Source organism: Thermobia domestica, chromosome 4 (genome assembly GCF_964235325.1).
Source record: "Thermobia domestica chromosome 4, izTheDome1.hap1.1, whole genome shotgun sequence".
Classification (NCBI taxonomy): Eukaryota; Metazoa; Arthropoda; class Insecta; order Zygentoma; family Lepismatidae; genus Thermobia; species Thermobia domestica.
Window position 1 is genome coordinate 3421933 of NC_137457.1, and position 14575 is coordinate 3436507.

The 14575-nt window shown below is 39.8% G+C and overlaps 2 protein-coding genes across 4 annotated transcripts in view; one reads left to right on the forward strand and one right to left on the reverse strand.

Moving 5' to 3' along the window:
- LOC145683665 (uncharacterized) overlaps window positions 1-14575 on the reverse strand; it is a 135669-nt gene that overhangs the window by 76161 nt on the left and 44933 nt on the right. Inside the window, exon 1 of one of the 3 annotated variants that reach the window (XR_014131160.1) lies at window positions 7654-8082. The exons of the other annotated variants lie outside the window; for them this stretch is intronic. The gene's annotated coding sequence lies outside the window, so the exon portion shown is untranslated. Of the gene's footprint in view, window positions 1-7653; window positions 8083-14575 lie in introns of those variants that run through there. 3 annotated transcript variants of the gene reach the window in all.
- The window catches only part of LOC145683666 (uncharacterized), a 57009-nt gene that overhangs the window by 26591 nt on the left and 15843 nt on the right, over window positions 1-14575 (forward strand). Inside the window, exon 3 of the mRNA XM_081755015.1 lies at window positions 12952-13425. Coding sequence (XP_081611141.1) covers window positions 12952-13425 — 474 coding nt within the window. The remainder of the gene's footprint in view (window positions 1-12951; window positions 13426-14575) is intronic.

A 14575-nucleotide genomic window follows, 5' to 3' on the forward strand; every position in this document is an offset into this window, starting at 1 on the left:
AGGCAAATGCGATCTTCCTTGTCCTCGAAACCTTAAGTTAAGATATACTAGGATTAAGACAAATGACAAAGCGATAGATGTTAAGAGAATATTCAAAACAAATTTTATCATGTAATGCTATTTACTGTCGATCTACTCGCAATGTACTAATAGAGTTTATCCAATAACTGCATTATTGTCGAATAATTTCAATAGATGTCAGAATTGAATAACATTGAGACAATGCAAACAACACATTTGCAAGTGGGTGACTCAATGATTGATTCCGTTAAGTTTATCGGGTTTAGAATAGCTTTGTAAGAGTCAAACCCACATCTGTGTAAATAAAAATCTTATAATAAACGAGATAGCTAAGGATAACATCTGTGTCATCTATGTGTTCTCGTAAGATAACTTTAACCTCTGTTTCCCACGTCAGGTTTTGTGGATATGGTACTCAGGTATTCAATAACCACGATATTACTGAGGTAAATAAAGCAGATAAGTGATATAATGGTAATTATCATAACAACCTAAATTATATAACGTATTTATCGCGGATTAAGTAACGTTATATCTGTGATATAGCTCCCCGAAATGAATCATGAGGACTTATGATTGTACTGCCTGAACATAATTATGTGTAATGCATAAACCTTGTGCTTATTTTTATGTGTTATGTTGGTGATTTAAACTTGTGGTTCGCTGTCAGTGCAATTTGCATCCTTTATTTTGCTAATTTTACTAGTTAACCATGGCTACTACTCGATCGCAAAGTAGGTCTAATAGTGCAACACCGGTTTCTATGATCCTCCCTCCAGTCTCCTTAGATGTATTTTCCGATGGACCGTCTGAAAGTGTTGACAGATTTTTGGCAAATTTTGAACGTTTGGCCGAGATCAACGCGTGGACACCCGATCGGATTAAAGCTATCTTTCCCACATGTTTAAGTGGACCCCCTTTGTACTGGTACAAGACGCAGGAAGAGTCTTTACGTCGTAAAGATTGGGCGGGTTTGAAAGCAGCTTTTGAGGAGCAGTTTGGGTCGTCTCAGATACCACTAACAGCACTTAATGCCTATAGGTCGCGTGTTCAAAGCCCAGGTGAACCACTAACACACTACCTCTTTGAGAAGAAGTTCTTAGCGGATAAGTACAACCCCACCCTTCCTTTCAAGGATTTCTTGGCAGACGCTGTAATTGCTATGCTTCCCCAACACATGCATTACTTTTCTCAAAAGGTGTTCGCAAATTTTGAGGCATTGGTTCAGGAAGCTTTTACCAGACAGAAAGCTGACTTGTTATTACATCAGCGCATCGTGGAACAACAGCGGGTCGTGTCATGTGACCCTCAGATTCCCGCAGTGGCGTCGCAAGCTACTGCCAACCCCACCGTATATTCTACTCCCCAGGTTAGGCAAGCAGATCCATACGCCGAAATAATGGATAAGCTGGATAAGTTACAGCTCCAGTTTAACTCCCATAAGGCTCATGTACATTTTGCAGAAACTTCATCTCGACCCCCCACCCCCCGCGCTACTTCTCCTGCGCCCTCCCACCATCAGGATTACCGCAGAAGCCAGGACGCATGTAGCAACTGTGCTCAATGTAATCATCGGCACGATAAGCCTCCTCCGGCTAAAGCTAAACAAGGGAACAAGAATAAGGAATCGAACTCGGCCCAGCCGAAGAACTCTAATAATCCGAAGAAGAAGAAAAAGAAGCAAAATGGTACTTTCCCTAAGGGCAATACAAATTACAACGCCTACTATGGACAATTTCCCCCGGCATACCCTCCGTATGCCCCGCCGTATCCGTATTACGGATACCCCCCACCTACTCCTTACGCTTTCCCACCCACTCCCCCTCCCCCGATGGCCCAGCCACCTACACAGTTCGAACCTGTCTCCGATCCAAAAAACTAGAACTGCCTCAGGAGCCTTCAGCTCCTGAGCCACCTACTTCAATCCCACCCCAACCGTCTGAAACCAATCATGGTAATCCATCTCCCACCATTCTCACTCTACCACTACAGTCCGAAGGCCAGTTATTTTATGTTCAGGGCTCGATAGGGAACATAAAACGCCGTTTCCTGGTCGATACAGGAGCGGAAAGCTCTCTCTTGCCGTGGACAGCCTTACCACGCAATGTGAATGTATTTAAGATGGAAACGAACTTGTATGGTGTAAGCGAGAAACCATTATCGCTTAAGTATGCAGCATACATCAAAATTAATTTGGCAGGAAAATCATTTACGGTTTTATTTAGGCTTATTCCAATTCCTAAATTTCCTATCATTTTGGCTAACAACTTTTTGAAAACTCATCAAGCTGTAATTGAATATCAGAATAATACACTCACATTACGTCACTTTGGCTGTCGCCCGGATTCAGAACAAAAAACACCCTTAGGCTCTAGTCAATTGCCTCCTGCTGTTGCTTCGAAAGTACAGACAAATCAACACTTTACGTTGGTTTGTAAACAAACCACAACTGTCCCTCCACGTTCTGTTGTTTTCATTCCACTTGACATACCGTTAGGTATCAATTTTAGTGCTGTTCATATACACACACCAATTAACAGTAACTTAAAACGTTGCTTTATTGCTCACACAGTAGCTAGTTCAGACAACATAGCGGTTCCTGTTGTAAATCTGGCTTCTAAGCCCAAACGCTTTCACAAGGGAACGCCTTTGGCTATTGCGTCTGTTCTACCAGACATTCCTGAGTCGTTACAGGTAAACACAGTACGTAAGTTGTATACACCTACTGATGAGCATGCGACTAAGAAAACGAAAGAACGGCTGGCTAAAATTGGTCACCTAATCGATCCTCAACAATTCAAAATTAACAAGGAGTTAAGTAATGAACAACAGCAAAAATTAAGGGATGTGCTAACAAAATATGCTAGTGTTTTCAAATGGTCTGATACTGACTTTTCTCATATAGATGCTTATGAAGCAACTCTTGACTTAAAGTCTAGGGACTCCTTTCGATCCCCGATGTTTACCATACCTCACCGGTTGCGCCCGAGGGCAAAGCAACAAATATTGAAATTATTGGAGATGGGTATCATTGAATTAAGTAATTCAGCCACCCGGAACAACATTCTAGTGGTTCCAAAACCTAACTCGGACGATCTCCGGGTCTGTTTGGACTTACGCCGACTGAACTTAGCCTGCCATCCTATAAGGGATTCCCCGGCCAATATGGCGGACGTCATTGAGAACTTAGCAGACGCTAAGTACTTCTGCTCGTTCGACTTGTCCCAGTCTTTTTTTCAGGTCCCATTAGACCCTGAGGACCGCCCTTTTACAGCATTTTCCCTCCCGTCCTTAAATTTAAAGCATTCCATGTACCAACTAACGGCCATGCCCATGGGGCATGTTAACAGCACGATTATGCTCCAGCGCATTTTACGTGACATTTTTCAAATGTGGATCCCAACCACCTCACCATGTATGTGGATGACCTATATTTAGGGGCGAGTACGTTTGAGGAACTGCTGGTAAGTCTAGACAAAGTACTTGCAACTGCACAACGTTACTCAGTTCTGTTCAATCTTAAAAAGTCAATGTTTGGTGTGACAACGCTAAAGTGTCTCGGTTTCATAATTAGTGCAGGTCATATTCAACCAGACCCCGCTAAAATTGAGGCTATTTTGAACATCCCCAAGCCCCAAACTGTGAAACAATTACGGTCTTGGTTAGCCTCGGTGAACTTCTTTCGAAATTTCTTTGCCAATATATCACTGAACCTAGCACCACTTTATCAAGCTCTAAAGGGATCGCCAAAGAAATTGGTGTGGACAGATGAATGCGAGAGTGCATTCCAACAAATGCGCCATGCTCTCACTAACCCACCCCTCCTTCAGATATACTCAACCCAAGATACAGAGCACGCTCTGGTGGTCGACTCGAGTTTAATTGGCGTTGGCGCCTGTTTACTTCAGAAACGCGCCACTGATGCTGACTGGCACCCAGTACAGTTTGCATTATCCCGTCATCCGCCACGGAAGACGCCCCCGCCGATATATGAGCTTGAACTGTACGCGGTCTACTTCGGGTTACGTAAATTCTATAAGTATTTAATTGGCCAAGAATTCACCATCTACACGGACTCACTAGCGGTCACAGCCATGAAAACCTCAAACCACCTTAGCCCCAAATTACTGAGGTGGCGAGATTTCTTTGGCACATTTTCTTTCAACATAAAACACTTGACAGGAAGTAAGAACGGATTGGCAGACATATTGTCTAGGAACCCACTTCCGGTTACACCGGAAACAATAGCGGAAGCGGAAGAGGCCCCACATGAGTATCAAATGCTGGCCCTCGATAAAAGAGTAGATTTAGGCGAATTACAGCGCCAGGACTCATTTCTCGGGAAAATTATACGGGCATTACAAACGGAAGACACCTCCCAGCGCCATTACAAACAATGGGAAAAGCAATTCACGATTTCGAATGGGCTATTATATAGGAAAATTAAGGCCATTCCTAACGACAGACTTGTACTTTGTGTCCCTAACAGATTACGGGATTCGATCTTTGATGAACTACATACACATTCATTAACCCACCCTGGCTTTACGAAATTACATCTGCTATTGAAATCGAAGTATTACTTCCCGCAGATGAAGCAGTGGCTGCATCAAACATTAGCTAGGTGTCATGAATGTTCTCTGTTTAAAAGATCGTACAAACCATCTGTCGAAACAGTGCAACAGTTACCGCACGAGACCATTTTCAAGTGCTTTTCCATTGACTTGGCCGGGAAGTTGATCGCTTCCGAACCAGATCAATACCAATACTTCTATTTGGCGACAGACCATGCCAGTGGGTTTGTTATTACTGCACCTGTAAGATCCCCAACGTCAGAAGCTTTCATTAGTTTCTTTATGGACCATATAGTGACGCCCTACTCCTGCCCATCTCTCCTTTTTATGGACAAACAAACATCCCACACGTCCACGAAGACGCGGCAATTCTTAGCAAGTATGGGGGTAGAAGTTCGTTACGCCCTCCCCCACCATCATCAAACTTTGGGGCACGCTGAGAATCGAATCGGAGCCATCCAGAATGCATTGCGTTTCCTTACCAAGGAACAACACGCACGATGGCCGGACTTTCTACAGACCGCCACTGCTAGTGTAAATAAGACACCCCTCACGGAACTTCGCGTCAGTCCCTTCTCGATCCTGTTTGGTATCGAACCTGCGTTCATTATTGATCGTGTGCTTAATGCACCCGACCAAGAACTAAGCAATCACGAGAGGCTAACTCTTGCACGGGAAACGCGGGACTACGTGTTATACCGAAGGAATCAAATATTTGAACGGCAACGCGAAAAATTGCATTCTAAGAAGCAACCGACAGAGTTTCTTCCTGGATCTAAAGTCGTGGTGCAACGCCTATATGCCAAACCCGGTGATTGCAGGAGTATTCAACAACTATTTGATGGCCCCTTTGAAATTCACAGCCGTCTAGATGGTAATTCATATCTAATCATACAAGATGGGAAACAGGTACCGATAGCAAAATCACGCTTGAAATTGTATGTACCGGATGAAAATCCGAGTCCCGAATTTCAAACAAAGTATAGACAATATCTGTAATTCCATTGATGGTAACAGAGCTTTCGTGTAGTTTTTCATGCATAAATGCAACATATACATACACATATATGCTCAAACGCCCGACTTTGTCTCTTGTTTTCGCATATATCCTACCCTACCTTAGCATCCTGCTATTCCGCAAACCCCACCAACCCATGTCTACCCCCTCTACCTACGCCACTATTTAGTGCCGTATAACGTAATTCCGGTTACAATTCTGATAGCAACAAGTGTCAATGCGTATCAGTCACTGTACCACGTGAGTTGTACACAAACGACAACTGCTGGAGGCAACTCCCTGTTGTTTACACTGTGACACGGGCCTAGGCCCCCCCGCCTCTTACTCACGTCGCTATGCGTGTTACGTTACATGCCCAGTACATACAGCAAGTACTACCTTGTATTTTGATTGGCGGGACACAACGCGCTTCGCGAACTCCCACAAAAAAAAAAAAAAAACCTTACATGCACTTGTCACGACTCAGTAACATTCATTTTCTACATTGGTAGACTTCCCCTCCCTTCCCTCCCATGTAGGTTCTTCGCATTCGCAAACGGAGCAGATGACTCCCTCCAGGCATTACATGCACATAACCACACTTATATGTAATAACTGTTAGGCCCACATTTAGCGTGCATCCGCGTGGCAGCCATATTGGTTCTCTAACACATGTGTAATGACTCAACTTCGTTAGCATGTAATGAACTAACTTGTTATTTAGTGCGATTTGCATACGTAGGTTCTTATACCCACTGCCTGTATGTGTTAGTGCATATGCAGCATGCTATACGAGTAATCCTACACGCTTTTCTAATAACCGTATGCTACCCTACCCTTTCTTCCCCTCAGAGACAATTCGTCATACGTACATATATATGATGCATTTATACATGCTAGAAATTGACTATCCAAACTTTCATATTTTATTTTATTATGATTGTGTGCAAAACTTAAGTCCCTACCCACAGGCTTCCGTAAGCTTATTATGGTACTACAGAAGTGGACCACGCTTCGTGTTACTCCATGATGCATTTTCTGATACCACAACTGTGTATAAAAACAGTTCTTTGTATTGTTAGAGGTTTGACTGTATTCCAACAATAGAAAATGAAAGGGAGACCGGTGTCCCCCGGGATTTTAAGGGATTTGTTTCCCCCCGAAATGGTACAAGTGCACCACTTACATTTTTACCCTATAACTTACGGGCTTTGGTCCCCCTGCCATTTTTCGGGATTTGGTTCCCCCCGGAATAGTACCAGTACACCTCTTACATTGGTTCCCCTGAGATTTAAGGGCTTTGCCCCCCTGAACTTGTGGAGGAAATAACCACCACATTGGCCCCTAAATGGTCACAGTACACTTCATATAAGCTATTCCATCTATCTTATTTGATATAATTAATATGCGTAAGTACCTATACATAAACTATCAAAATTCTTGACACAACATTTAGATCAGTTCTCGGCGAACAATACGTAATCGCATAAATTACTTTACGGTTACATAAGAAATTATTTATGTGTATAACATGCGCCCCCCCCCCACAAAATATGTATCCACTCCACTCTTTCGGACAATAACAAGATATATATATAATAGTCGGCTTATTTCAGTGTTATTTATAACTAATTTTAGGCAACAAATGCATTTCTTACTGGAAGAAGGAGAAAGATTTATAGAAGCACTCTACATAGGCAGAGTTTCAAGGTTAAAAAAAAAAAAAAAGACATCCCTAGGAAAGATACAACATAGGTTGTATGTAGCCCCTTTCCCACACCCACCCATTTCTTCTTTCTTGCCAAACAGTACAACCACACAAACACAAAAACAACATGAGAAAGTCTCATACAGCACCATGTAAGCTCATTCCTTTGGCAATGAACTTACGTGCCTTTTACCCCAATGAATGCATTTGTTCCCACGTTTCTCATGAAACACACTCTCTTATATATAAACATCTAGAAAAAATAATAACCCGAATGAATATATGTGTAATGACTCCAAATCCCGCCGCGTACATTATAAAAAAAAAATAAATAAAAACACCTTGGTACTTACCATGCAGCCAACAAAACCCCACGCTACACGGATCCAGCCTCCATCACTCTACAACTATATCAAATGGAATAACCCCATCCACGCGTTTGGTGGCTTAGACAAATTTCCTCCAAGGGTTTCCTACCCTTGTACGGTTGTGCTCACGCAGCCTACCATGCATACGCAATGGCATGCATCAGTGCATGCTGGCTCAGCGAGGTAGCAACCCTGCACGGACATTCCACAGCTTGACCTCAATCAGGTCAATGCATTCTTCCCTGCTATAATTAACCACGCTCTTTTCCTCAAAACGATTACAGGAAAATCTTAGGGAGAGAATCTATGAATGCAATACAAAAAAAAAAAAAAAAAAAAAATACTGAAATTCAATTTGCATTTCGTTAATTTCGACTGCCTGTAAGATGAGTTCCTCTTCTCTCTTTCAGATCATGTGGCGTGTCTATGTTTTTGGCATTTTTGCACTTCAAACCGTCAAGGCCCAAAACCCAATAGAAACGAAAGATGTGGTTACAATTATTAGTGCTGTGGGTACTGTTGGATGTGTATTATCGATTCTATTTCTTTTATGTTGGTGTCGTTATGGTAGATCCAAGCAGCGCTCCCGATTTTACAAATCGAATATCACATCCCAATTCACGCATTCTCGTTCTCCTTCTGCTCACAATAACATGGACAACCAACATCTGTTAACACGTTTGGAAGGTCAATCACCATCAACACCTTCGCTACACGATCCTGTACTTCAATCCCGTACTACTCCATCCCGACCTTTATCTCCTCCAGTGGACTCCTTGCTCAGTCCAAGATTTTTCGCATCCACACCATTGTAAATACTTTATACTCCATATGATTATTTGGTGGTGATATTTTCTATCATTCTTATATGCCAAAAAAAAAAAAAAATTAAAAACTACAAAAAACCTTATGCTATCTCCCATTTCCTAACCACATTCACTTATGCCTCCTAACTCTTCATTCCCCTTTTCCTTTTCTGCCTACACTAACATTTCATTTCCTCGGCAGATTGCACTGAAAGGGAATTACAGGTGCATCTTGGATGCACATTATTTTATGAAAGGCTAAGGTTTGTGCAATAAAGGAAAAACCAGAGGAATATACAACATTCCCCTGATATTTATGTATATGCGTACTTAGGTTAATTGCTTTACATTTGTTATATCTGTATATATATATATATATATATATATATATATATATATATATATATATATATATATATATATATATGTGTATATTTTCTATTGTTCATATGTGTATTACGATTGTAATGTAACCAGGTTTCAACGATCCATTGCCTGCCATACGAGTAAGACAATCCTTTCAACATTACTTAAAATGTCATTAATATACAACTCTTAACACTTTACTTTTCTGGATTCCCTCAAAACACTTAATTGTAGGATGTTTGTCCCTATTGGACATGTTCTTTAGGTGTATTCGCGAATGTACTCAACGTAGTTACGTTACTTTTTACACCGATATTACAACCTCATGCCTCATTAGCCATTCTTGGTACCATTGGCTAGTTAATGTTATTTTTCCTCCCTATGTCACCGATCTACATATTCTAGGTATGAAAGTGACGTTTGCATCTAGTGTCTAGGAAGTGTGATTCACGAGTTTCACGACGTACAAGAGTTTTTTCCAGTGCCTCGCCAAAAACCTTATACAGGGTGACCATCGAACTGTGATCGAATTCCACGATTTGGGCATCCATTACAGGATTGCTCAGTATATTTTTTTAAGTGGGGGAATATCACGAAAATATCAACTTTGATCGAATTTTTTTAATTTAAGAGATCAGACATTTCATCATTAAAACAGTGTCGCCGTAGAGATACCAAAAATGTGTAAATAAGATATAAATGGTATTTCTAAAAACATGTACGAAGGACACCAGGAAATGAAAACACTTATATAAGCAAAAACAATTTTCTTCAGTGAAAGTGTGAAAGTCACGCATACGTCATAGAAACTATTATTTCATAGTCTAGAATAGACTGATCCGGAAGGACTTGAGAGTGAAAATAACAGATGAGGCGAATATAAAAACTCTTGGTTTTTTAGACCAGGGGATCTGGTCTTCTCTCGGTCGTAGTGAGGATCGAGTCTCGGTCGGTCTTGGCTCGTATCCGATATCGCGAGAAGTCTCGTCTCGTTGACTTTGTCTCGTTTTGGACAATACTTGGCGGACTACTGTATTGGGAATCCAGAACATGTAAGTTGTACATTTTATGGTTTTTCTTAATTTGACACATGAGTATGGTCAGGCAAATGCGATCTTCCTTGTCCTCGAAACCTTAAGTTAAGATATACTAGGATTAAGACAAATGACAAAGCGATAGATGTTAAGAGAATATTCAAAACAAATTTTATCATGTAATGCTATTTACTGTCGATCTACTCGCAATGTACTAATAGAGTTTATCCAATAACTGCATTATTGTCGAATAATTTCAATAGATGTCAGAATTGAATAACATTGAGACAATGCAAACAACACATTTGCAAGTGGGTGACTCAATGATTGATTCCGTTAAGTTTATCGGGTTTAGAATAGCTTTGTAAGAGTCAAACCCACATCTGTGTAAATAAAAATCTTATAATAAACGAGATAGCTAAGGATAACATCTGTGTCATCTATGTGTTCTCGTAAGATAACTTTAACCTCTGTTTCCCACGTCAGGTTTTGTGGATATGGTACTCAGGTATTCAATAACCACGATATTACTGAGGTAAATAAAGCAGATAAGTGATATAATGGTAATTATCATAACAACCTAAATTATATAACGTATTTATCGCGGATTAAGTAACGTTATATCTGTGATAGTACTATTTCACGCTTTTCTGCATTGAGACGTAGAAGGTGATGACGTCATAACTTTAAAAAATATTTATTGCTAGGTCTATTATTATTAATTTGGGGGGGGGGCTTACTTTTGCACCTAGAAGATTGAAATTTTGCACAAACATTCAGCCAACCGAGTAGTATTTATCAGAATTTTTCAGATCTCTGCGTTAGCAAAAAGGTAAAAAAAAGGGGTATTTTTATACCAAAAATACCTTTTTTTGTGATTTTCCCGCCTCAGATACATGATGGAGATATGTGAATGGTACCGCTTGAAAGGCAGTTCTATTCTGAAGAGAGTGACGGGCGAACCATGATCCTAGGGTAAATATGTATGTCTCAGGAAATTTTTACCTGAGATCCTAATTTTTTTTTTTGGGGGGGGGGGGTTAGGCATATTTTTATTATTTTATGGCAGGCTTACTTTTGCACCTAGAAGATTGAAATTTTGCACAAACATCCAGGCAATTCTATTCTGAAGAGAATGATGAATCATGATCCTAGAGTAAACAGGGATGTCTCAGGAAAATTTTTACCTGAGATCAGGGTCTTTTACGGTAATCTGGGACATTGTGGGGATTACTGATAAATATTTTCCCACCCATACTATTAAAGATAGAAGCTTGAAATTTTGTACACACAGTTAGTACACCACTTAATACTTTTCAGATGATTTTCAGGTCTCTGCGTTAACACAGGAGGGGTCCAGAGGGGCTCAAAATTAAAAAAAAATCAAAGAAAAATCCCGATTTCTTTCAAAATTTCCCGCATCAGGGACAGGATAGGGAAATGTGAGTAGTACCATTTGAAAGGTTGTTTTATTGCGAAAAAATAAAGTATAAACCATGATGCTACAATAAATAGGGATGATTCTGTAGCCGCTTGACTGAAAGTCTATAATTTACCTAAAAGATGCCGAAATTTAAAAGGGATACAGGTGTTTTTCAGACCTGGAAAGTAGGGAAAAGACATTTTGTCAAGGAAAGTCAGGGAAGCGTATAAATAGTCAGGAAATGTAGCAAATCTTAAGAATATAGTTACTGCTGCTGCTCTCTAGTAGCTGGAAAATAATATTTTTGAATTACTTGATGAATTGAGATGAAGTGGGCTGTAGCTTAGCCAATAGAGTGTCTGACTGCCAGTTTTCTGGCCTGCGATTCGTATTCAATCCCTGGTGGGTGTACAAGAATTTTCCCTTAGACCGTAAGTCCCTACATATATTTCTCGATATATCACACTAAGGTGAATTAAATAACATGCAAGGTGTATTAAAAAAGGACTTTACAAATTTGAAAACTTATATTGATTTATTTACGAGTATTTGGCCCACAGACATGGTTTTGGTGTAATTTTATACCAAAATACATCAAGTGCTTTTTTTTTTTTTTTTTTTTTTTTTTTTTTAATAATCTTATACCTAAAGAGGTTCAATATGACTTCTATTGCTGATGCAGCACGCATTCTATTTGAAGTCGATTTCTTGTAGCATTTCTACACAAAATTTCTTAAACACAATTCTATCAGTGTTTTTTAATTCTTGCACTATTTGTAATTTGTATTGTTTGAGATCCAACCGTTTTCTTAACACACGCTAAACTGTCATGTGTGGGACGCCCGGCTGTCGAGAAGCACGCCGGGATGTCTTGGTAGGACTGTTCACAAAGCTTTGTCTCACTCGCTCTACAAGTCTTCAGACGTACGGGGACGACATGAAGATTTGTTGTCTTACCGAACATCCAGTTTCAATAAAACACTCTTATGCCACTGATAAATAGTAGGCTTAATTGATGGATCTTTGCCATACTTTGTACGAAAATTACGTTGCACAGTTGTTGCAGACTTTGATTCTTCAATCCAAAACACACCGATAGCATGCTCGGGACCAGTAAAGGCAACCATCTTTGCTGCAACTGCCACTGGCGCTTGCGGTGGCTTGTTTCTGAACTAGTGTACTACGTGAATCAAAACTTGATATATTTTGCTACAAAATGACACCAAAACCATGTCTGTAAAATAGACGAATATGTAAAACAATATGTTTTCAAAGTTGAAAAATCCTTTTTGATATAATTCTCATCCCTAGTTTTCGAGAAAAGTGAATCTTTATTGCGTTAAAATATGTGTTATTCGTTGCCAAAAATAACTGATAACTTTTATTCTGCTGCACTAGGTTTCTTATTTACGCACTTTATATGTATTGTATCTATTGTTGTCTGGAGATATGTTCTATTGTTGTCTATATTATTTTAACTTTCTTAACTATCTATATTCTCTTAACAGATATGCTTCCAAGAATGACACGCACGTTACTATAATATTGTTATAAATTTAAGTGTATTTTCTAACCCTGATATGCCTTATTTTTGTACTTTGCTGTAAGATTTATATGCTTCTCGTTATTAACATTAATTTACTTATATCTATAGGTCCGAAACTCCTCGAGATCATTTGGACCAGCAACCATCTATCATAATTATGGATAACGATTATAACGATGATGAGGATAGTGATAACATGAAAAACAGCCAATCATCTATTATAATCATGAGTGGCAACGAAGATCGTTCTGGCAACATTGAGCAGCCTGAAGAAGGTATTAATGATGATCTGCAAATGATGAAACAATCGAGCATTCTTCTTGATGTTACTGATGATCTTGTGCATGACAAATCAGAATCTATGATGATTATTGCTGGTTCTACAAAGGAGAAATCTAATCCAATGATGATTAAGAACAATTTAAAGAATGAGGAACAAGAACCAATGATGATCTCCAGTTCAGATGGTCGTGACAGCAGTGAGGCTTCAGCTGAGTCTATTCCAGAAGCTATAGCTATCAAAATGCCCAAGGGAAAGAAAGTAAATACTAGGAGTGAAGACGTGAACTCATCTTATAAAAGGTAGGTTTAGTTGTCTAATTACACGACTAGAGAACTTTGATAATCTTGTGCGTCTCTTTTCCCTCGAGGCCGAGAGCGTGACGCAAGTGCTGCAGGAGTTGGTCTAGGAATCAAGTAGAGATGGAGTGGGTCACTAGGTCGTCGGTCAAGTGGTCAAGATTTGTGAGTGGGAGACCCTCACAACCCTCCTAAGGACGCATCGTACGTAGTCTAGTGGTTAGAGCATTTGACTCACATCCGCGTGGTCCTGGGTTCAATGCCAGACCAATGCTTCCCAAATTTTGGCGTCCACCCAACGTTGTGACGGCCATTAGATCTAGAAACCTGCTGGTACGCCTGTTAGGAATAAGGCGACGCAACGCGCTGACCAAGTGTTAAACGCTAGACTGCACGTAGTTCAACCGGTCATTAAAAGATGGCGTTGGAGCTGTCTAGGCTCACGCCAATTGTTTTGGTTTAAGGTTAGTGTAAAGGAAGAAGTTTTGACAATAGATGTCACTACAATCTTCGTATCTCTCCCATGTACTTTTTACCTTTCACGAAAATTTACCATTTCTCCTACAAATTTCAACCTAGAGACTTCAAATTTTTGGAGAAGGAAATTCGTAACATATTAAAGGAAACCATCCGTGCCGACTTTTTTTTTTTTTTTAATTTTCTTCATTGTTGAAGCAGTTCCATTGTTAGAGGTTTGGATATCCATTTCAAAAATCAAGCTATTTCAGCAATGAAGAAACTTCTAAATAAAAAATCGGAACGGATTATTGCCTTCGATAGATTATGAAGTTCCTTCTCTAAAAATTTGAATTCTGTAGGTTGAAATTTGTAAAAGAAATCGTGAGTTTTCGTGAATGGTAAAAAAAAAAAAAAAAAAAAAAATACATGGGAGATATACGAAGACTGTAGTGCCATCTATCGGCAAAAGTTGTCCCTTTAAACCAACCTTAATAACTGCTCTTAAAATACAGTAGCTAGATTTAGCGGAACTACATTATTTAAAAATCATGCATAAACTATAGCTTGAGCTAGTAGCTTTTTGGAGTTAAACACACACACATTTTAAGTTAGATGTTACGAGGAAGAAGTGTACCCATCTATATAAACAATACTTATTGTGGCCTTTCAAATCAAGGGACAGAAGGTTAAAAGA